Here is a 25,441-nt window from a genome sequence, read left to right as displayed (position 1 = left end):
ATATAAACTCTTAAGTTATTTGATGTGGTAGAATATAAATATCGAAAGTTATTTGATGCGGTAGAATATAAATATATGAAGTCATTTGATGTGGTAGTATATATAAACTCTTAAGTTATTTGATGTGGTAGAATATAAATATCTAAAGTTATTTGATGCGGTAGAATATATAAACTCTTAAGTTATTTGATGTGGTAGAATATAAATATCGAAAGTTATTTGATGCGGTACAATATAAATATATTAAGTTATTTGATGTGGTAGTATATAAATATCTTATTTATTTGATGTGAAATGTGTAAATATCATAGTTATTTGATGTGGTAGTATATAAAAATCTTAAGTTATTTGATGTGGTAGTATATACATATCTTAAGTTATTTGATGTGGTAGAATATACATATCTTAAGTTATTTGATGTGGTAGTATATAAATATCTTAAAATGCAGAAGTTATCATTCAACATTGCTTGAATATATAACTGTATAAAAGTGGAGTACATGGTACCTCTGTAAAGTCAGGTTCAACTTGATGTAGGATGATCCAAATATGTATAGCAGGACAATTATATTATGTTCGGGTCAGAGTGGCTGCTGACATTAATATGTAGCTTTTATAGAGCTCAAGACTTACTATGAAACACCCGATACTTTTTGTGAGGGAGCTTATTTAGTACGTTTCTCTATTTCAGGTTATGGTGTAACTACGGACCGCAAGACCACGTACATCAACGCATCGTCAGTAGATCGGTGGTACTCAGACCTTAACAAACCAATCGTGTTTGACTTCCCAATACCTAAAGGACATTCTAAAGAGGAACTTGCTCACGTCAAGCCATGCCATTTAATCAGGAACAAAGTCCGAAGATTTCCGGCAGATTGATGAGATATATATACAAATCAGTGTCAATTAAAAAAAAGCTGTTTTTTGGTTTTCTCTTTCTTTGTGCCATGTAAATGATATATGTGACAGTAAAGATGGCAACTATTTATCTTTTATTGAAAATTAAATACAGTGTATACAAGTATTACGGATTGCTTAAAGATCTGGGATTGTATTGCCTTCTAACTCTTGAATAAAGCTGCTGTGTTTTAGCAAAACATGGTGTTAACAGTATTAACATCAAAATAAACATTACTAAAATAATTTTTTAAATGTGCTTGCATAAAACATAAACATCGAATAGTCCAATAAATAGTAAAATAACCCTACTTATGTTGTGTAAAACACACCAGTAAAACAATTTAAAGATTACATGCTACGGGACATTAAAATACTCCAAAGGGACACAAATGACAACTGTACTGTCAATCATCTACACTGATGGAACTGTTAACACTTATTTATGTGTATTTAAGTAGTTGCTTACTGCTGAATACGTTTCAAAGTTTAAAACAAGATTTGTCACCAGAACATGACAAACATTCCAAAATAGCTCTAGTTTGACAGCCATGTGTATAATGAACTGTGATTAAAATAAAATAATATTATCGATGAGTAAACAGGATTGTTACTTAAACTGACCTAAATAATAACAATTTCTAGAGCTTAGAGGGTCAAAACCGTCTTAATGAAAAGGCAAACAAAATGGTAAAATAGTATTGTGAAGGCAGTTTTTCCAAAAAAAAATATGACTGGTATCATTAAAAATATTCAATAATTACAATCTCTACGTCTAGTATTTCAACTTAAAAAAAAAATTCAATATTTTTTTTTCTCCGAAACCATTTAGAACTGTATTAAATCTATGAGTCAGTCTCTCAATAAGCAATATACATGTACCTACATAATAGCATTCGCATATAATATGATAGCACCAATCAAAACATTTAAGAATCGATCAATGAGAGACATTTAGCAGGTTAAACCACATTACAATATATTCAAAAGCAGCTTCAAATTGACATTCCCCAGTAAGCAAGACATTGCACATCTTTATGCTTGCCACTTAACTCTGTGGGATCTATTCACATTTTTGGATTTTGTTTTTGTCTTTTTTATAAAGTTCTTCAATTGTATTTAACATTTGTTTGATTGGGCTTAACACTTATTCTAATGGATAGTTTTTATTTTAAAAAGAATGCCGCTGAGCGAGCACCAATGCTTGTCTAGGTTTTCAGTCTGATTAGGACATAATTTAATAAGTATTTAAGCCAGAGTTAAGGGCCTTGCTGTACATGTGGGTATTGTCTCTAGTAACATGTCTACCACATTTCATTTAAATACCTCAAACTGTTTCTTAGTTATAGCCAAGGTTAATGTTTTGCACTACAGCGAGGCAACAACAACAAGAGTATGACAATAACTCAACTTTTATATCTTCGAAAATCAAATAAAACTAAAAAGTACTGTTTCAACCAAATAAATATATAGCTTTATTGCACAAGTGTTACATGATTGTAAAGGTAAATCCAGGGTAAAAGTGGCTCAAAAACAGGTTTCACACTTCTTTACTGTATTTGCTATCTCCATATGTAGAACATCTTTTGTATATGTTTGGCATCGTTCTGTAATTAAAGATTAACAAAAGATTTCAATAAACCCTTTACAAGGAAGATTGTTTAATACTGTGGGATTTAGATATTGTATGGAAGCCTTGTAGTGCCACAGTCTATGATATATGTGAATGAGTTATCTGGTAAGTTGGAAAAACTGTCTCCTAGTTAGCAAATCGTAACTCCTAATTATGAAATAAATTTAGAATATTTTAAATCTGAATTAGGTGATACTATAATGTAGTAAGGAGATTCTAAGTTCTTATAAGGAGATGCCAAGTCCAAATTAGGAGATACTAAGTCCTAATTATGATATATTTATTCTAATTATATAGAATATGGCACTAGGCAGGTTCCATAGAATACAGTCATGATATAGGGTAAAAACTAAAGATATACACAATGGAAAGTCTGATTTCCCAATGTTTTATATAGCTTTCATGAGTCATAGAAAGTGGAATATACAACAAAAAAGACAAGTCAAAACTCATTTCCCATTGCTGCTTCAATATCGATGTCTGAGTACAATTGACACGACACTCAGCAACCCTGATTTCAATATTATATATGATGTTAAATAAATCTAAGCATGTGGCAACCAAAACATCCAAATGCATAGAAATTGAAAACTCAAGACTTCGTTGTACAAACTGCTTTCTAGTGATAAGTGCAGAGAAAGAATGATTTAAGTGTAGTGTCATTTGTTTAAGCAAATTTGCAAGTTTTCACATTTTTCTTCCAGAAAGCTGGAACTTGCCTTGCCTTATTTACCTGTGTTTCATTATCTGGCGATGTCAACGAGAAATCATATGATGCCCGAAGGTGTCGACGGAATTTCGGGTTTCGAGAGATGGTCACATGCCCAGATATGACATCACCACAGTTTACCAGTATTGGCTCATCAAGTAGAAATAGGTCTTGTTTCCAATGCGTTAACCTTCAATAGGAATTTACATAGTATCAATGCATGATAGTACAATACACATTCAAATGAAGCTCATTTCATATAAACTGTGACATTAGTTGCAAAAATGGGTCATATGAGGAATACATTCATTATCTATGAGCAACATCGCCTGATTTTGGCTCCTTGGGTAATGATTACAAATGAAATAATCCTGAATATAAAATGCTAAAAACAATGAATTTTTCGATGTGATTTATTTCTTCCAAAACTTCTTTCTTTAAAAAGGATTACCATCTGTGCATTATTTTCTTAATAGTTTATGACAACTTCTTTGTGTTAAGTCAAATCTTATATTGTAAACACTTATCTTACACATTTTAGAGATATATTTAGAGAATATGAATTTTTGGTCAAAATTCCAGCCATGATGTCCACAATTGTATGTCAAGGGACATATTATGGCCAATAATTGTTATAGTACTTACGCATGATCCGGTCCAGTGTTGAGTGAAACCATGTCAGCGTCCTTACTCAGGGGATGGAACTCTACTTCAAACCAAGCACAAAATCCATGCATAGTCTCATCCTTCTGAACAGTAAATTCAAATTTACAAGTCTGTTCTTCTAGGTCTTCGATAGCAACGGTTCTTATGTTCAGCTTTAAAATTTCTTGTTCTGAAAAATAATAAACAGTATCATTCAAATGGTACATTTCAGCATTGATACTATCACAGAACACTTAGGAGCCTCATATGATGGCACTGGCATAATTTGATAGGTAAGTTAAAAAGTCAATGATGTATCTATGAGTATGTTAATATGGGTCGAGCATTAACAGAGGGTTATTGTTTGATTTTGTGTATGATCATAATATATTTCAACTAGTGAGCTACATCAATGGTGAAACATAATTTTTTATCTTCACAATAAACCCCTATAAACCACCAGAAAGCATATAATGAAAGCAGACATTGCTTTCATTCACAATTACAAAAAAAAGAGAGAAAGAATAGTGCTTGTAATCTATGTAATGATCAAATATGAGCTTTTTATAATGCAAATGAATACAAAAAAGTGTGGTTGTTTTTATCAAACAATTAAATATTGCAAAACCTAGTAAAACATAGAAGTTGATAAATGTAGACTTTTGCCATTTTTATGAATTGATAGAAAATATGAATGTGGCCACATCTAACCCTAAAAAATATTAAAACCACATTACATTGCATGAAGAACACCAAACATGCAAAGTATGAAAAAAGCAAAAACAGCTTTATTTTTCAGTACCACAATTGCTTATTTTTTTGGATTATATCATCAGAATGCTAGAACAATAAATATGATAGACTGCAGCATTGGTCTTTTATCAATTCATTTAAGGAGTTAATTGTGAGACTGATTTGTTTCTTTTGGATTGATGCAGATGCTGTCATACAGAAAGGTCTGACACTTCTCCCAAACGTTCACAGTGTGCACCAAACTTTCACAATGCCTGGCTACTATGTGTGCACCAAACTTTCACAGTGCCTGGCTACTATAAGTGCACCAAACTTTCACAATGCTTGGTTACTATGTGTGCACCAAACTTTCACAATGCCTGGCTACTATGTGTGCACCAAACTTTCACAATGCCTGGCCACTATGTGTGCACCAAACTTTCACAATGCCTGGCTAAAATGTGTGCAACAAACTTTCACAATGCCTGGCTACTATGTGTGCAACAAACTTTGACAATGCCTGGCTACTATGTGTGCACCAAACTTTCACAATGCCTGGCCACTATATGTGCACCAAACTTTCACAATGCCTGGCCACTATGTGTGCACTAAACTTTCACAATGCCTGGCTACTATGTGTGAACCAAACTTTCACAATGCCTGGCCACTATGTTTGCACCAAACGTTCACAATGCCTGGCTACTATGAGTGCATATTTTCAGCAGTGAAATTCTGTTATAACTACCTATAATGAGTAGTGAATAAGCATTGAAATCAGACAAAAAATTAAATTGGTTATTTGATTTACTGGAAGGAAATATTTCGATTGATCATCAATTTCATAATCAAAAATAGTTTGTTTGTGTTGTGTTGTCATTCCAGATGAACCAGCACACCAAGACTCAAATCACAGCCTTATAAAAAGTTCTGTGAATAGATTACAAAACAACAATAGAGAGCTTTATATTACTTTGCTTTGGTTTAAAAAGATTTCCATTTAAAATGCAACTATATAGATTTTTAAGAAAGACAATAATTGTAAATATTAGCAATAATTTATTTTTTTGGAAAATCAGAATTGATTGTCGCCAGTCTTGGAGATTGATCAATTTTCGGGAGTTATCAATCATCGTTTAAACATGACTAATGAAAGAAACCATGCTTTCTGCAATTTGTATTCCAAAACTTGTGTGAGAAACGGTACTAACTTCTTATGTATACAAATGTATTTGATAGGTTTTCAATCCAGCATTCCATTTGTTTTGTCAAAACGTCTATAACCTGATAATGTTGCACATTTCAAAGCGTCTACAACCTAAGATAGTGTTGCGTTTTCTGAAGAGAAAAAGGTAAATATGGCATAGTGCTACATCAAAGTATTACCATTATTTGCAGACAGACTAACAGTATGTACACTGAGCAATTTTACAGATAACAATTGAACAAGTGGATTAATATATCTTAAATTGAGGAGTTGGAGTGATATAGATTTCACACATTCCATACAAAATGTCTTGCATCAAGGCCAAAAATATGGCAACTCACGCCACACCAACAGCTATAGCACATAGTGTTAGAGCTTGCAACATAATGTGAGAAAACAAATATGTAATAACAAGAGGCAAACCTAGTGCGAGACAGTCATCTCTGGGTAAGACATAGTCATGCTTTGGTTTCTGGATGAGATCATCTTTAGCCAGCCCTCTGTAACATTGTTAAATGCATTTACTTTGTGAAAATATTTAGTGGAAATGCTAACAATTGTAAAACTGAACCAAGCTTTTGAATATGTGAATGATGAAGACATTGTTTAGAAATCATGTTTGAGCAAACTTAAAGCCCACACATGTCTCCACATGAATCTATTATCAGCTGATGTTAAATCTATGATCAGCTGATGTTAAAAAAGAGTTTCTTCAGAGTTAAGCATTCTTCCCAAGTGACACAACAAGAGCCAATCAAAATCGCCAATTCTAATCTGCATAACTAAGCAATTAAAGAAGTCAGAATTGTAAGCCTACACATATACATAGTCACTGTCTACATATGTATTAAGTCACATGTGGATATACAGAATGGTTCTTGAGAAATTGTCATGGTTAAAAGCTTTTTTAAAGGAAACACCGCTGAACACAAGATTAAGGCTATTGCAATACATCAAATGTTTTTTCTTTGAAAAACAGAAATCCTGAAAATGTAAATAGTGTCAATGAAAGCGTACCTGAGGTATGAAAAATCTAAGCCATATTGGCTATCCCAGAACTCCATATTCATCTTATACTGGTCGTTAGCACAGCAAGGCACAAGGATCAAGTTTGCAGTGGAGGGCCATATTGTACCACCCGGCTTTAGATATCTGTCCCTCATTGTGATCACTGCCTCTATCATCATTTCAAACTGAAAACAGATGATGTATCATTATTATAAGGTGTAACAAGACCTGTCATAGGAAAGTGTGCTGGACTATACGCCGCTTTGCCTGAGAAATCAATACAATAATGTTAAAATATGTGCCTGTTAAAAGCAAACAAAATGTAAACAAAAAACCCTACAATGCGACCAAACCAGGTTATCAATGATTGACAGAAGAACTTCAGATTTTGTTGTAAGATTCAGTTTCAACTGTTTTTTTTCTTCTATTTTTAGTAACAGTGAAGTTTACCTTGACCCTACGGACCCCAATATCACAGAGATCCTCCATACACTCTTCCTACCTACCAAGTTTGGTCAAAATATGTCAACCCTATCTAAAGTTATTCAGTTCCGAACAGTTATCTATTTTTAGTAACAATGACCTTGACCCTAGGGGCCACAAACAAAATCTCATGAAAGGTCTTCATTTACTCTTCCTACAAACAAAGTTTCCTCGCAATATGTCAACACTAACTAAAGTTACTCAGTACCAACCATTTTGTTCTTTTTTTAGTCATAGTGATTTTGACCCTAGTGCCAAGAATGCAATCCTATAAAATGTATCCATTAACTCTTCCAATGCACCAAGTATGGTCACAATATATCAATCCTAACTTAAAGCTGCACTCTCACAGATATACGGTTTTTAAAACTTTTTTATTTTTTGTCTTGGAAAGAGCAAATTTTTGCATTTTCATATTTCCGTTCCAAAATTAATGTTTTATGGCTTAAACCGTTACTAAAGGTTTAAGTAAAATGCATAAAACACCACTATTTGAACTTAAATATAAAAATCTGCGATCTGATTCTTTGTCAGCAGTTTTATATAACTGGTTTCCATGGATTTTTTCAAAAATTGGTTGTTCCAAGACAAAAAAATAAAAGTTGTCAAAACGTTCAATCTGTGAGAGTGCAGCTTTAAATTATTCGATATCATACATGTAGGTGAGTTTGACTTCGCCCTTCTTTACTAGTAATGTAAAATTCCTATCTTGCCCTCAAACTTTAACCTGAAACAATGTGCCTTAAATCTTAAACCAAGTCAATCAGGGGCCATAATTTGTATTTAGGAAACTAGTAATATGGAGTTATGTAACCTCATTGTGTGATGGTCCTGAACATCTATGTCAAGTATAAAGTGAATTGAATGAAGGGTATAGATGTTATAAGTGAAAATGCAAACTTGCCCTCAAATTTTACCAGATGCCGTTGCAGATATCGACATCAGGGTGGGTAGTATAGCCTCCTTATTTTTCGAATAATCGAGCTAATAAAAGGATGAGTACAATAAACTTTAAAGAATTGTCTATGTTCAGATGTCTATGTCCAGAGCCAGTGACCTTGACTAGACCTTAAAGCAATATGAGTAAAGCAGTTGTTCATCACACAGTCATGAAATAATGATCATTTGAGGTAAATTACATGAACATCCTGCAAGTAACAGACAGTAACTTGTGCATGCAGCCTGTAACTTATGCATACAGACAGTGAGACCTACATGCATACACAAACTAGCAGCCAGGGGTGAGCCATTTCCATTGACAAGGCATACTAAAAGCACCATTGAATCAAGTTCTTCAAGCATTGGTTACTTATATCACTCACAAGGAGAAATGTCCCCATCCACTCTGAAACAATAAGATCCACTGGTTCGTCAAGTTCTGCATCCTCAGCAAATGCATGCAGGACTTTTACCGTCATGGTTAAGTTGTTTTTCTCCACAAGTTGCTGGGTATGCAATGCCATGTCACTTGCTTCCACTGCGTACACCTGCAAATAAGAGGGAATTAAGAAGTTTAAAGCCCCACTCTCTGTTTTGGCCATTGATTGTGTTTCTTTTTTCATAAAATAATCAATAACAAGTTGAGTTAAGCCTCTTGAATGCTTTATCAACAGGGTTTATACATCATATTACACCCTCCAAAAAGTATCTATCTACCATGGCCTAAGTGCATACCCTCAGTACCAGGTCTGAATTCTGCTCATCATTCAATTTTTATGTTTTAACCAAAACTGACATCATATGTTAGAATTAGTACAAAAGTGAACGATAACAATAACATGAGAATCATTGAGTTTATTCCTGATCGAAAAATAATGTTACAGTAGACCAGTTTATTCTATAATGACCAGTATTTCAATTTTTTATTTGCATGCAGATATGAATAATAATGCAAACAATATCAGCATTATTCCTAAAGAAAAACAGCTTTTAGCAATACAACTATCATTTTTCTATAAAACAAATTATATTCAAGTTAAGAGTACTTTAATTTAATTGTTTTTAAAATCTAACAACCAACAACTTACCTTCTTGGGTTGAGCATGTTTAGCACACAGCATACTGAGTATTCCTGTACCACATCCCACATCCAAAATCACCTGTCAAGGGAATCAACCAATCAGTAGGAAACAGTCAATGTCATACAGTTATCTTTAACAAACATGTACCTGAAAAATTAATGAACAAAAAAAAGTAAAACAGCTTCCTTATATAAACAGAAACTTCAGAAAAGCAGTGACTGTGTTTAAAAATGTACTCTAACAAGAGCTGCCGTAAGACAAGCGCGCTCGACTACGCCGCTTTGACTTACAATATTGATGCCTGTCAAAAGCGATAAAAATCAAATTAAAAAGTAAACAGTGACCATACTCTCGGGGGCCCAAACACAATCTCATAAATGGTCTCTATAGACTATTAATATATCCCGGAACAACCTATTTTCAACCACAACCTATTTTCGACCGCCTCCTGAAAATGGGTAAAACACTTCTATTTTGAGTCACTTCCGGTAAAAATAAGCTCAAATTGTTAACCATAACAGTAGAACAGTCAGAAAACTTCATTTGAAAAAGAATGGGAATGGTAGTGTGAAAAAAACTTAAGTTATAATTGAAACAACACCAATTTGTCATTTTTAATTAATGCCAAATTAGACCCTTCGTTTAAAATGATTTCACATGTAAAATACTTCTTTAAAATCGTGTTGTTTTTGTTTGCCAGATCTTAAATATCTACCAAAGCCTAAAACCTATGCCCTATTGTTTTCTAAGCATAGTGCACAACATTAAAAGCGCACCAAAATATGGTATGTTGCTTATTCTAAAATTAATGCAATTTATCTACAGGTAACTATATTGAATTGCATTTGTGCGCTCAGTAACCATAAAATTATACATATTGCAGCCTAGGCAGGTCATTTGAGGCCCATTCAGAGTTGGACCAGTGATAACAGGGTTCATGATGGGTGAATTTATCATTTTGTACCCATGTGAAAGCCATTAGAAGGGATGATGCATTCCTTTGCCTCTCTTGTGGTGATAAGTAACTAAAAAGTGACTGTATGGCAAATATGTAAATATTTAATTACTTTTTATAAAAATAAAATAAATTAAACAGTTTTAACAAGTTATACAAATTAAAATAAAACAATATTGTGCACAAACTTTTGTTGCGAAGTATAGTTAAAGGTCATGGTCGAAAGCATGTTGTATCTAGGTCAAATACAACATGTGACAGCCGCCATTTTGGATTCAAAATGTAAACAACAGACGATTGAAACAGATTTTATTTTTTTGTTTTTTGAAAGATGAATGATTGCTTTAAATGGTACACACAAACATTTATTTTTTATTAGCACTTATTTATGATTAAAATGTAAATAATCCTTAGGCGGTCGAAAACCCGATATCCCAAGTTTGCTCACAATATGTCAACCTTACTTAAGTTATTCAATAACAACCATTTTTCTATTAATAATAACTTTGACCTTGACCTTGATCCTATGGGCTTCAAACGCAATCTCATGAAAGGTCTCTATAACCTCTTCCTATATACCAAGTTTGGTCACTAGATGTCAAACCTAGCTAAATTTATTTGATACATAAGGTGACTTTGATGCTGCCTTCCCACCAGCTCGCCCAAACAATGACACAAGTCATTCTTATAACTTGTTTTCCCTTCGTGAAAGTCGGGTTAAGAATATAAAAAGGCGCTTGTCAAAAGAGATCAAAAGAAAATTTAAAAAAAAAACATAGTTATGTAACCTTATTGTAAGATGGTCATCTTTAATTGCGAGAAGTATTAAGTCAATTCAATGAAGGGTATATAAATTTTTTTATTTAAATCCAAACTTGCCATAAAACTTTAACGTAAGTTCCTAAGTCAATCAGGGGCCATAACTTGTATTAAGGATAATATGGAGTTATGTAACCTCATTGTGTGATGGTCCTGAACAACTGTGTGAAGTATAAAGTTAATTGAATGAAGGGTATAGAAGTTATTCATAAATATTCCAACCTGCCCTAAAACTTTAACCTTAGTTCCAAAGTCAATCAGGGGACATAATTTGTATAAAGGATAATATGGAGTTATCTAACCTCATTATGTGATGACCCTGAAGAACTGTGTGAAGTAATAAGTCAATTGAATGTAGGGTATTGGACTTATAAGAGTAAATCCCAACTTGCCCTAAAACTTTAACCAGCCCTAAAACCTTAACCTAAGTTCCAAAGTCAATCAGGGGCCATAATTTGTATAAAGGATAATATGGAGTTATCTAACCTCATTATGTGATGGTCCTGAACAACTGTGTGAAGTATTAAGTCGATTGAATGAAGGGTATAGAAGTTATTAATAAATATCCCAACCTGCCCTAAAACTTTAACCCAAGTTCCAAAGTCAATCAGAGGCCATAATTTGTATAAAGGTTAATATGGAGATATCTAACCTCATTATGTGATGACCCTGAACAACTGTGTGAAGAAATAAGTCAATTGAATGAAGGGTATTGGACTTATAAGAGAAAATTCCAACTTGCCCTAAAACTTTAACCGGACGCTTACGCTTGGCGAGTAGTAAAGCCCCCCTTATTCTTCAAATAGTCGAGCTGATAAATTTCAAAAATTCAAGATATCATCAAACAGGGAAAATATAGATGCTACAGAAACCTTGTTACAAAACTTAAAACAAAATCTGTGACCTGATAACCCCAAAATCAATAGGGGTCATCTACTGGTAAAGCCCAACCTAAAGGTCAAGTTTGAGGACTATAGGTCTCAGTAATGTCAAGTTATCACTCAGACAAGCTTTTCACATTAAAACTCACAACCTCAAAATCAAAAGGGTCTTTTATTGTTCACACCCACAAAATTTGTGCCAAGTTTCAGAGCCATGGGTGCAGGCATTGTCATGTTATCACTAATAAAAACTTTTCACATTCAAGGTCACTGTGACCTTGGCCTTTGACCTTTAATTCAATAGGTGTTATCTGCTGGTTACCCCCAGCCTCCATGTCATGTTTGAGGACCATATGTCCAGGCATTGTTATCACCCGGACAAGCTTATCATTCTCAAGGTCACCATGACCTTTACCTCAAACTCAATTGGGTCATCTACTTGTCAGGCCCAACCTCAAAGTCAAGTTTGAGAACCAGGAATTGTAAAGTAATCACTCTGACCTTTAGGTCGACTGACATGTGCAAAGCAATATACCTCTTCTTCTTCAAAGGGAGGCATAAAAAACAAGAGCTGTCACAGTATGTGACGAATGCCCCCGAATGTGACGTTGACCTACAAACAAGGTCAGTACATGAAAAGTTGATCTTGCCTTTACGTGTCAAATACATATGGCAAGTTATTTTAAATTGCCTCTGAACATAAAAAAATACCACCCATACTTGACAACCTACACTGTTATGTCCTTATATTCAGAATTCCCTTGTGAATAAACACTTAGTGTATCTTTCACCTTAGAGGTAGGGACATGGGTCTTGCACAAGACACGTCGTCTTCGTATGTGGAACACATGTGGCAAGTTATTTTAAAATCTGTCCATACAAGGGAAAGTAACAGCCTTGACACGACAACCTATACTCTATGTCATTAGATGCAGCACTCCATTGTGAATAAACACTAAGTGTGACCTTCAACTTTGAGGTAGGGACACGGGTCTTGCACGCAACACGTCGTTTTGGTATGTGGAACACATGTGGCAAGTTATTTTAAAATCTGTCCATACAAGGGAAAGTTACAGCCCGGACACGACAACCTATACTCTATGTCCTTATATGCAGCACTCCATTGTGAATAAACACTATGTGTGACCTTGACCTTTGGGGCAGGGACACGGGTCTTGCACGCGACAGGTCGTCTTGGTATGTGGAACACATGTGGCAAGTTATTTTAAAATCTGTCTATACAAGAGAAAGTTAAAGCCCGGACACGACAACCTATACTCTATGTCCTTGTATGCAGCACTCCATTGTGAATAAACACTAAGTGTGACCTTGACCTTTGAGGTAGGGACACGGGTCTTGCAGGCGACACGTCGTCTTGGTATGTGGAACACATGTGGCAAGTTATTTTAAAATCTGTCCATACAAGGGAAAGTTACAGCCCGGACATGACAACCTATACTCTATGTCCTTATATGCAGCACTCCATTGTGAATAAACACTAAGTGTGACCTTGACCTTTGAGGTAGGGACACGGGTCTTGCACGCGACACGTCGTCTTGGTATGTGGAACACATGTGTCAAGTTATTTTAAAATCTGTCCATACAAGGGATAGTTACAGCCCGGACACGACAACCTATACTCTATGTCATTATATGAAGCACTCCATTGTGAATAAACACTAAGTGTGACCTTGACCTTAGAGGTAGGGACACGGGTCTTGCACGCGACACATCGTCTTGGTATGTGGTACACATGTGGCAAGTTATTTTAAAATCTGTCCTTACAAGAGAAAGTTACAGCCCGGACACGACAACCTATACTCTGTGTCCTTATAATCAGCACTCCATTGTGAATAAACACTAAGTGTGACCTTGACCTTTGAGGTAGGGACACGAGTCCTGCACGCCACACGTCATCTTGGTATGTGGAACACATGTGGCAAGTTATTTTAAAATCTGTCCATACAAGGGAAAGTTACAGAGCCGGACGGACGGACGGAAGGTGCGATTTTAATATGCCCACCTTCGGGGGCATAAAAAGCTCTGTAAGCTTATATCAAAATCTAATGGTATCTTATATTTAATACCTGAGTAATAATTATTTTCATGTTGTTTTTTATTTACAAAAATGTTAGACTGCCCCTTTGACTGCTGAACATGTGCCATACTGACCAAACGAAGGATCCCAATTATAATTTCTTTCTTTAAATGTTTCTTTTTAACTGAAGAATTACTTTTTGAAAATATGTAGTTTATTGTTGAAGTTAGGTGATTTTCCCAAAACACCAGTAACACCAGTTTATTTGGGAATGAGGATGGGGTGAGAACATGCAGTTAAAAAATCCTATGCATTATCAACAGATGCAAGGGTAAGTTTGTATAAAATCATATATCATATGTTCCAGGGTGCCCCATTCGGGAAAAACACCTCACGAGAGAGACCAACATCATTGTTCGCATTGAGGTAGGCTTCTGTTAAAGTCTTATAATATTTGTAAAACAATAAACCATGAGTATATCTACTACTTGTAAAACATATACCTTGTGTTGGAGACACTCAGCATTGTTAACAATGGCATTTAGGTAGGCCTCTGTTCTTTGCTTATCAGCTAACATCTCCTGGTGAAGCTTCTGCAAGCCAAAATTAAACATACAGTAACTTGTGAAAAAGGTTTATTCCTGCTTAATGGTTCCTTCCTGTGACCTCTACCGATGGACACGGATTCTGGTTTCTAACCATGAACGGACCAGAGCTTAACACAATCAAGCTTACCGGTATAAGTTTAAATAACTCCATTTATACATGTAACAAACTAAATGAAATGCTCATCTCACCAGATTTCCATAATTCCCAAAGTATTCCTCATCTTGCCACTGTACTTGTTTCCCCTTGTTGAGATAGCTGACAGGAACATAGCCCTCACGCCCATCAACATTAGCCCACCACCAGTTCTCATTGGACTTCTTTAGAACTCTCACTGCTTGGCCTTTGTTTAGGGCAAGCTGTTGAAAGATTAAAATATCAGTATCTGTATTTGGTTTTAGAAATCATCCAGGATCAAACATAACAGATTCTACTTAACATGTCGCTTCTCATAATCTCCTAACCTTTGAATTGCATTGTTTTATTTTTTTAATCTAACATCATTTATTCACCAATCAGGAAACCAATCTCTAATGTTCCAGTGTATTGTTGTAGAAATTAGAATTTGGGATGATCAAGTTCCAATTATGGCACCAGGACTTGGCACAAAAGGTTATTTCATATCAGTTCCTTGCACAAAAAGTGAATATCCAACAAAACAATTATGAGTTAAAGTGTTTTTTTTCATTCCTTTACTGTCAAAATATAATAGTACAGACAACAGCTAATTGTAGGCAGTTCACATATATGGAAAACTGTTGTCTATTTCACTTAAAGCTTTGTTAACCATTTTAATTAAAGCGATAAAACCTGTTTTTAGTATATTTGATGCTTATTTTGTACAAAATACTTCCTCAATTGGATGATATTAATATGAATACAGTCAAGTTACCCTTAGCGGATCAGAACCATTAGCGGATCACTGTCTTGTTGAATACACACTATCAAATTTATTTAATTATATTTTTTTATGAAATTTGGCAGTTATGCACTTTAAAGTATAAGTGAAAATCACAATAAATATTTTTTATCGGACTTCAAAATAATTTGTATCACACGAACGATTGATGCAACTATTTACATGACCCAGTTGTTCTAGTTCTGGCTTCCATAACTTTAATGTTGATATTTATTTTTTTGATGTTTACAACACATTAACATGTCCAAAAAGGTAATATATAACGTGTTCGCTGAAGTTCTTTAGCTACAGTTGTTCCAGCCTTGTTTTGGTTGCAACATGTGCTTTTTCTGAGAACTTTTCGTCCAACTACAATATGTAAGTGAACAATTTATATTTTATGAAAGGCCAATATATAACCTTTTATAATGCCTAACATTATTTTCTTTCATAAATGCGTTGTAAGAATATGGCAATAATAGTGAAGTGTGGGTAATTAACCAGTAGCGGATCGCCATTTTGTTTATGAAGTGAGTCTGAGGGGTTCTTTCAAAACAGTGAATTTGTAACATTTTGTCATTTCCAAATTTTACACAAACATTGCTGAATACTACTATTACTTTAATTATGATTTAAATATGAATTATTAAACATATCTCTAATTTAGTTTAATTTATTTTTACTTTTTTTCTACATCAAAATGATGTATGAACAGTACTGTATGGGACAAGACAAATTTCAAAAGCGGAAAAGAAATTCCACATGAAATGAAAAATAACAAATACCTTATACAATATTATATTAAAATCATTTTAAGTCTCTAAATCCAGTTTGCAGGATTTACAGTTGAAGACATCCTCGGCACCCCAGCATATCATAACCTATATGATATCATACAGGTTATGATAAGCTCCAGGGGTGCCGAGGATGAGTTGAAGACTGAATCACAGGCGTCTTGCTCATTGATATTAATCAACATTTAAGACGCCTGTGTTTTAATGTACATGAAATTGCAACTTCTATGAGTGTATACCATGCAGTTTGTGATTGTTTTTAAAAATATCACTTGTGTTTTACAGATGAAAAGAATGAAGATTGAATTGGGTCCAAGTTGACAACATTATTTTTTGAGAAGAGTTGCTGGAGGTTAGATATCATCTTAGTCTGGAACAGAAAAGCAGATTTACATTATCATATTTTAACAGGGTGAAATTATAATATATTATTTAAAATTAATCTTAATGGTGCCTGCTTTATACTCAAAGATTTTTTTCTGTTATAAAACACGGCAATGTTTTCTCAAACATAAAATTCATATTGTACTGCAGAATATGGGTCCCAAACGATCGTCATGTAGGAGCCCAGCACAAAAGTCAGCCAAAGCCATATCAAAGAAGTATCGGGGGAAGTCCAAAGAAAATTACTCCAGAGAAAGCGTCTAATGTTCGTTGAGCATTTCACCTGTATATTGCATAAAAGAGGGACTAAATATAGTTAACAGAAAAGATGAACAATCTGATTGTCAATTTTTGAAAGCTAAAACCTCGTTTGAGACAACCCCCAATATCTGAATGTCACGTGATCCGTTATTGGTACAATTGATTCGCTAATGCCTAATTTACTCGAACATGTAAACAACGGTCAGTTAATATGCTTCTGCACTGAAATTTAATTATTTTATGTCAATCAAGAGAAAATATTTTTCTTTTCTACTGTAAACACTTTCATCCCAGAATGCTGAACGTTTGTTCAATGCGCTGCATTGTTTCCATACTGATCCGCTAAGGGTAACTAGTCTAAAATAATAGACGTGTTATACGGGATTCTTCCAATCCCTAACTTCTAAACGGGAATGTGCAAAAAACGGGGGTGTTTTAAAAATATTGAAATTGTTTTAAGTGAAGTATTTTATGGTTGAAATTGATCATAAAGAGTTATATTCATATTTCGCCATGTAAGTGAAATGTTATTTAGCACTAAACAAGCATTTAATGCATTAAAACAAGTTGTTTACCTTTCCAATAAAACGAAAGTTGACTGACACAGACAACAATTATGCGAAGGGGAACAACTCGATACAATCGTAATAACTCGGCCTCCTCTGACAAAGCTTCGAGATTGACCTCGTTGTACAATCGTAACAACTCGGCCATGGCAGAAATGTTCAGAGCGATTTAAAACTGTGCCCTAGAGCCTTGCAGGTGCCCTTCATGTATATATCGTTATGTTTTGACAGAATGAAATGAAGAAAAGCCGTCAAACTCATAATTATAAGTAGGATATTTATTTTTTGTGTACGGAACTAATATAAAATAACATTATCTGGTAATATTTCTTGTTTTTATGATATTTTATAGACGCTATATGCTTTAACCCGGAATCCTGATCGGAACAACTACCCACTTTTGATACTAAACAATTTATACGTGAAGGATTTGTCATATCAAAAATCTAAAAAAAATGCGTCAACGTATAATTGTTTGGACTAAAGGGTAACAAGAATGTATAGCATTTTATAATCTATTTCAAAAACTTATCTAAATACAATTTTTATATTTTTCGTCCCCACCCCCTGTTATATGACAAAACTGTTTAGACGTGCAGGGTTAGAAGAATCCGTTTTGAACGTCTATTATACATGTATGTATGAGACAGCGTTATTTTGACCTGATGCTGATTATCTGAATGAGGGTGAAATTCAGATATGGCAATAAGCAGCTCTTCATCTTCAGACTCTTCTTCATTTCCGATTGCATATCTGGTTTCACTTTCCATAGATCAGTCATACAGTAACTAATTAATTGTCAAATCTGTTAATTACATGTATTGTTATCACATAAAAACAATTACTTCCTGCATTAACGATCAGTGTAGCAAAGCGCTAACGCCGAGCGCCTGTACTTATCGTGATCAAAATTAACCAATCAGAATGCTTTCTTTTTTATTCGGATATCTTGCATAATATCCGAAAGTGTAAGTGAAACATCGACGTTATATTCTATACACGCTCACAGTCTGACCATTGGAATCTGTACACCCTTAAATTTTTCCGTAAAGTAAACCATGAAACTGTTGACTGCGACCATTTCAACTAGTTTCATTTCCGGATAGCCCTTTAAGCTCCCGTTTTTGTATAATAGCTATTTTAAGGATTATAACTTGGACTTCCAATATGTCGACATGAATATACAGCCTCAAGTCAACTTTGTAATTTCTCCGTCACCATGATGAGTCGCTGTGGTACGAAAGGATTGGGATCAAGTATGCTAACAGTAAAAGATATATGATTTTATTTTGACGTTTGAAATATCAAAGACGAATATTTTAATGTTATTTTATGTATGTTTGGTTCATAATGGTACTTTGTCAAGTGTTTGTGGTTATAATTGACTGATGCATAACATTCTTAATGCAATATCAGATTCTAGTTGAGAGAATTGCTCCCATTTGTCCAAAATTTATTTTCATCAATTGTGGCAATGAAAGCAGATCAGATATCATGCACAGTAAAGATTTTCCTTTTCTTTTTGTAATATATTTTGAAGAATATCAAAGACTGTGGGAACTGAAGGTTTTATACCAAGACTTACAGTCATAGTTGATAATGACAAAGTTATCAAGTATTGCATTATTCAAATATAATTTCAGGTTATGCAGATTGTTGAGAGCAATATGATGAGGGAAGGCAGGAAAGAGTCTTATTGTCAGGTAATGTTAACAAGAAATGTTTAAAACACCTTCTTTTTTAATCATGATTTCCAATATGATATCATGTGTATTGTGATCCTAGAATTGGACTTTTTTCTTTATTGGATTTTTAGATATATTTAACTGCTTCAGACTTTGAAATAATATCATGACAGGAAAGCAAACCACAAAGTATGTTTTAATATATTTTGCCTAATACTACCGTACAGGCAATCCATATAGCATACTTTTGTTGTAAAAAAACTTCTTAATATTTGCACAATAGGTTTTAAGACTTTGATTTTTGAAGGTGATCAACAAAAGAAAGATTTTTCATAGAATTTTCTTTTATATTATGATTTAATTGCAGTATGTACTCATGGAAAAATGGTGTTCGAGAGGTGGCGAATAAGAATTTGCATGCAGCATTGAAGAACGGTAATATGTATGTTGTATTTGTTTTCTTCTAAATATGTGAATACTGTGTTGAACTTTAAATCTTGCCATGAAATAAGTATCATGTATTCCAATTTCAATTTGCCAGTATTACTATATCATAATCCTAAAAGATCCTCTACAACTAAACTTTATGTAAAAATGTTTTTTATACATTTGAAATTCTTGTAATTTCCTGCTAACAGCATTTATTCCTGTATTGCATATGGACTGATAAATATGCCCAAGATTGCCAAAAAAATTGCTAACTGCTGATCTTTGATAAATGGGGATGCTTTTAATCTATATCTTTATTATTTATTTTTTCAGGCAAAGAACAGAAAGAAAGGTTCTCTTAACATAGAAAGTAAAGAAATAATGAAGTTCACACTACAGTTGACAATCTGGATGTGTTTCCTTTGTTATTTGAACATGATTTATTTTAACTTACATAACAAGTATGCACTACAATAATGAATATCTATATTAATAGTAATGATATTCCATTAAACATGGATATGGAAAAAATATTCTTTGACAGTGCAAGATAAGATAAATCCAGACATAGTCAGAGTCTTCAGTTAACTTGGATGTGTTCCATTTGTTTCATCCACATACTTGAAATTTGTCTTGTAACTTGTATTTTTATGAGGTTAAGTGGTGAGTAATCAACCTTTATCATAACATTTTCTTATTTGGGATAGTATGTATTTATGTTGACACTATGTGTACCTTCATTATGTCTCCCCCTCTCTGGGGGAGACATATTGTTTTTGCCCTGTCCGGTAGTCCGTCAGTCCGTCCGTACGTCACACTTCGTTTCCGATCGATAACTGGAAAACCGCATGACCTAGGATCACCAAACTTGGTAGGGAGGTTGGTCGTGAGGTGTAGAGGATCCCTATTGTTTTTGGGGTCACTAGGTCAAAGGTCAAGGTCGCGGCGACCCCCAATATAAAAAACATTTCTGCTCAAAATCTTGAGAACGGTTTGACCTAGGTTCACCAAACTTGGTAGGGAGGTTGGTCATGAGGTGTAGAAGATCCCTATTGTTTTTGGGGTCACTAGGTCAAAGGTCAAGGTCACGGCGACCCCCAATGTAAAAAACATTTCCGCTCAATATCTTGAGAATGGTTTGACCTAGGTTCACCAAAGTTGGTAGGGAGGTTGATCATGAGGTTTAGAAAACTCCTATATTTTGGGGGGTTACAAGGTCAAAGGTCAACGTCGCTGTGACCTCTTATGTAAAAAAATATTTCCGTGCAATATCAGGAGAATGCTTTGATCTAGGTTCACCAAACTTTGAAGTGAGGTTGGTCATGATGTCTAGATGATCCCAATTGTTTTGGGGGTAACAAGGTCAATAGTCAAGGTCGTGGTGACCTTCCATGTAAAAATCATTTGCGTGTAATATCTTTCACATATGTTTACCAAAAATTGTAGAGATGTTACTCGGGTGTACAAGACCCGCATTGTTTTTGAGGTCACTATGTCAGAGGTGAAGGTCACAGACACCTGAACATAAGAAAAGGTTTCCGATCAATAAGTGGAGTTCCTATTGCCTTTGAGTCCTGAACTTTTGCATGCTGGTAGGTCTTCTTGGGCAGATGATCCGTATTGATTTTGGGGTCACTGGGTCCAAAAAGAGAGTGATGATGAAAAACGGTTTCCAATCAATAACTTAAGTTCTGCTTTACCTGGAGTCTCCAAACTTTGCATGCTTGTAAGGGTCATGCAGTAGTTGGGGTCACTGGGTCAAAGGTCAAGTCCACAAGGGCTTGAAGATGAAAACCGTTTCCGATCAATAACTGGCGTCTCATTTCAACTTTCGTGCATTTTGTTTATTTTGTTTTTTGTCCATAAAAGACCTGCCGTTTTTTCCCTGAGAAACAGCAGCACTTGAAGGCCTTTGCATTTTTATGGTAAGTGTCTGTTTACTAAGCCTTCGGGGGAGACATGCGCTTTTCTCAAAAGCCCATTCTAGTTCTCTTCATTTTTCTGTACGAAACAAGACCGAATGTGTCATTTTAGTTTTACCATTTTAAACTGTATTTATTATACTCTTCATTGAATACCCATTCGTATATTATCAAACATTTTAACAAAATTAAATGTGTTGTTAATTTGATTATATTGTATTGGTAACATAGGGTACATGTATATGTCCATTCCTAGCCTTCAAGATAAAACAGATATATTTTTTGTTGTAAAATGTGTTCTTTATGCATATACATATAGAGTGGCTACAGAGAACTCAACATTTTTCTTACAAAATATCTAAGGGTTTCCCTGCATGTGATTGCTACATTTAGTGTACCTCATGTTATATAATACATTGTATATGATCAATAAAACAGATTAAGAACCAAAGCTGTTGCTAAATACTTTTTAAAAGCTGTATATGTACAAGACAATACTGAGACTGTATAGACACCAATGTTTGTCCTAGCTTGAAGATGTATAGATTCCAATGATTGCCTTAAGTTGAGGCTGTATAGATTCCAATGTTTGTCTTAAGCTGAGGCTGTATAGATTCTAATGTTTGTCTTCAGTTGAGGCTGTATAGATTCTAATGTTTGTCTAAAGTTGAGGCTGTATAGATTCCAATGTTTATCTTAAGGTGAGGCTGTATAGATTCCAATGTTTGTCTTAAGATGAGGCTGTATAGATTCTAATGTTTGTCTTCAGTTGAGGCTGTATAGATTCCAATGTTTGCTTTCAGTTAAGGCTGTATAGATTCCAATGCTTATCTTAAGTTGAGGCTGTATAGATTCTAATGTTTGCTTTCATTTAAGGTTGTATAGATTCTAATGTTTGCTTTCAGTTAAGGCTGTATAGATTCTAATGTTTATCTTAAGTTGAGGCTGTATAGATTCCAATGTTTATCTTAAGGTGAGGCTGTATAGATTCCAATGTTTGTCTTAAGCTGAGGCTGTATAGATTCTAATGTTTGTCTTCAGTTGAGGCTGTATAGATTCCAATGTATGTCTTCAGTTGAGGCTGTATAGATTCTAATGTTTGTCTTCAGTTGAGGCTGTATAGATTCTAATGTTTGTCTTCAGTTGAGGCTGTATAGATTCTAATGTTTGTCTAAAGTTGAGGCTGTATAGATTCCAATGTTTATCTTCAGTTGAGGCTGTATAGATTCGAATGTTTGTCTTCAGTTGAGGCTGTATAGATTCCAATGTATGTCTTCAGTTGAGGCTGTATAGATTCGAATGTTTGTCTTCAGTTGAGGCTGTATAGATTCCAATGTTTATCTTAAGGTGTGGCTGTATAGATTCCAATATTTGTCTTCAGTTGAGGCTGTATAGATTCCAATGTTTGTCTTCAGTTGAGGCTGTATAGATTCCAATGTATGTCTTCAGTTGAGGCTGTATAGATTCCAATGTTTGTCTTAAGCTGAGGCTGTATAGATTCTAATGTTTGTCTTCAGTTGAGGCTGTATAGATTCTAATGTTTGTCTTCAGTTGAGGCTGTATAGATTCTAATGTTTGTCTAAAGTTGAGGCTGTATAGATTCCAATGTTTATCTTAAGGTGAGGCTGTATAGATTCCAATGTTTGTCTTCAGTTGAGGCTGTATGAATTCCAATGTATGTCTTCAGTTGAGGCTGTATAGATTCCAATGTATGTCTTCAGTTGAGGCTGTATAGATTCCAATGTTTGTCTTAAGCTGAGGCTGTATAGATTCTAATGTTTGTCTTCAGTTGAGGCTGTATAGATTCCAATGTTTGCTTTCAGTTAAGGCTGTATAGATTCCAATGCTTATCTTAAGTTGAGGCTGTATAGATTCTAATGTTTGCTTTCATTTAAGGCTGTATAGATTCTAATGTTTGCTTTCAGTTAAGGCTGTATAGATTCTAATGTTTATCTTAAGTTGAGGCTGTATAGATTCTTATGTTTGTCTTAAGCTGAGGCTGTATAGATCCTAATGTTTGTCTTCGGTGAGGCTGTTAAGCTGAGGCTGTATAGATTCTAATGTTTGTCTTCAGTTGAGGCTGTATAACGTTCAATGTTTGTCCAAATTTTAGGCTGTATTGAATCCAGGATCTCTCAAATTTGAAGCTGTTTAGATTCCAATATCTGTCTTAATATAAAGCTGTATACAGTCCAATGTTAGTGCTACGTTGGAGTTGAGAAGACTCCATTGTCTGTCCTACGGTGTAGCTGTATAGATTCCAATGTCGATCGAACTTGGGAACAGTGAGCTATAATTGTTTATTTCCTTGCAAAGTATTTATTTTATTTAAAATTGTCATCTTTTGTCTTAATTATTATCTGAAATCTCAAAAAATGTGGATAAAGAAATTTTCATATATTTTACGACATTTCAATGGGGGTGTATAGACTCCAGTGGTCAGTCCGTGAGCGTGTATAGAATATAACGTCGACCAAACATATATCTGCAAATGTCGCTATGAAGAAGTCTTGGAAGAAACCCGTCGGAAGTGATGCATTTTTTGCTGCCAAGCTTAAAAAGGCATTGAACGACCAAGACACAGTTACCTTCAACCGAATTGTGAAAGGAGGAATAAATTTAAATGGAAGATATTGGGTAACACAGTACATAGCTACAATACTGTAATGAGCGATCAGGGATACTTGTTTATTATTTTGACATTTCTTATGTATCTCTGAAACGCTACAACTCACTACCGCTTAACAACGGGCGAAATGATATACTGTAATAATATGCATTGATGTTAAATAATAATGACAAAGTTGTTCAATTTTTATCCGACAGTGATCGGAACTGGATTTAATTTGTCATCAGTTGTTATTTTCACATTCATAGGCTTAAGTTTCGCTGGATTTTTCAATCTTGAAGTAATGTAATTTTACAAATTTAACACAATATTTGCAATAAATTATAATTTTTTCCAACTAAGTATATAAAACTCATACAAATAAATACAAATAAATAACAATAAAACAGACTTTGCTTGACTTTGCTAGGTTTCCATAGGCTTTGGTAGGTTTCGCTGGATTTTTCAATCTTGAAGTAATGTAATTTTACAAATTTAACACATTATTGGCAATAAATTATAATTTTTTCAAACTAAATATATATAACTCATACAAATAAATACAAATAAATAACAATACAACAGACTTTGCTTGACTTTGCTAGGTTTTCATAGGCTTTGCTAGGTTTCGCTGGATTTTTCAATCTTAAAGTAATGTAATTTTACAAATTTAACACAATATTTGCAATAAATTATATTTTTTTCCAACTAAATATATAAAACTCATTCAAATAAATACAAATAAATAACAATAAAACAGACTTTGCTTGACTTTGCTAGGTTTTCATAGGCTTTGCTAGGTTTCGCTGGATTTTTCATTCTTGAAGTAATGTAATTTTACAAATTTGACACAATATTTGCAATAAATTATAATTTTTTCCAACTAAATATATAAAACTCATAAAAATAAATACAAATAAATAAAAATACAACTGACTTTGCTTGACTTTGCTAGGCTATGCTTGACTTTGCTAGGCTTTGCAGTGTTTAGTAGGACCGATATTTTCGTAGTAATTTGAATTTATAACGGAGATAATTTCAAAATTGTGGCCGTGAGGATTCTCTGCGCAAGGACCGCTTGCTACTTTTTGCTGGGATGGTGGACGTCACGAGTCTGCCATAGTAAAAAATCGTCAAAAGACTCGTTGACGGCCATTTAGGTGGACTAACACAGTACAATACAAGTAAACACTTTTGCTACTTTTAGTGTATTGTAGACACAATAATGCGCGTTTAGAGAACTTTTTTAACATTTGGATA

General features: G+C 34.2%; 3 protein-coding genes and 1 long non-coding RNA gene across 7 annotated transcripts in view; 3 read left to right on the top strand and 1 right to left on the bottom strand.

Moving 5' to 3' along the window:
* LOC128240111 (UPF0046 protein C25E10.12-like) overlaps positions 1 to 1,207 on the top strand; it is a 16,831-nt gene extending 15,624 nt beyond the window's left edge. For both annotated transcript variants that reach the window (XM_052956616.1, XM_052956615.1), the window contains one exon: positions 692 to 1,207. In XM_052956616.1, coding sequence (XP_052812576.1) covers positions 692 to 882 — 191 coding nt within the window. In that variant the 3' untranslated portion in view covers positions 883 to 1,207. The remainder of the gene's footprint in view (positions 1 to 691) is intronic.
* Positions 983 to 18,411, bottom strand: LOC128240110 (protein arginine N-methyltransferase 2-like). The gene is made up of 10 exons (XM_052956614.1): positions 18,200 to 18,411; positions 14,826 to 14,993; positions 14,532 to 14,621; positions 9,342 to 9,413; positions 8,637 to 8,801; positions 6,841 to 7,016; positions 6,247 to 6,323; positions 3,888 to 4,077; positions 3,267 to 3,432; positions 983 to 2,507 (listed from the first exon to the last, which is right to left on the bottom strand). The coding sequence occupies exons 1-10, from the start codon at positions 18,305 to 18,307 to the stop codon at positions 2,463 to 2,465; spliced, it is 1,257 nt and encodes a 418-aa protein (XP_052812574.1). The 5' UTR covers positions 18,308 to 18,411; the 3' UTR covers positions 983 to 2,462.
* LOC128240112 (serine/threonine-protein phosphatase 6 regulatory ankyrin repeat subunit B-like) overlaps positions 10,535 to 25,441 on the top strand; it is a 27,887-nt gene continuing 12,980 nt past the window's right edge. The window contains exons 1-2 of one of the 3 annotated variants that reach the window (XM_052956619.1): positions 10,535 to 10,641; positions 14,396 to 14,454. In XM_052956619.1, the coding sequence (XP_052812579.1) occupies positions 10,626 to 10,641; positions 14,396 to 14,454 (75 nt within the window). In that variant the 5' untranslated portion in view covers positions 10,535 to 10,625. Of the gene's footprint in view, positions 10,642 to 14,395; positions 14,455 to 23,433; positions 24,211 to 25,441 lie in introns of those variants that run through there. The other 2 variants (XM_052956618.1, XM_052956617.1) reach the window with 2 other exon arrangements.
* Positions 18,571 to 22,308, top strand: LOC128240113 (uncharacterized). Its single transcript, XR_008262045.1, has 4 exons — positions 18,571 to 18,793; positions 19,181 to 19,240; positions 19,590 to 19,664; positions 19,985 to 22,308. It is a non-coding gene; the product is annotated as an uncharacterized LOC128240113 (long non-coding RNA).

The sequence above is a fragment of the Mya arenaria genome, chromosome 7 (genome assembly GCF_026914265.1).
Source record: "Mya arenaria isolate MELC-2E11 chromosome 7, ASM2691426v1".
NCBI classification, from domain to species: domain Eukaryota; kingdom Metazoa; phylum Mollusca; class Bivalvia; order Myida; family Myidae; genus Mya; species Mya arenaria.
The sequence above is the reverse complement of the archived record's forward strand: the minus strand, read 5'-3'. Positions and strand labels throughout refer to the sequence as shown.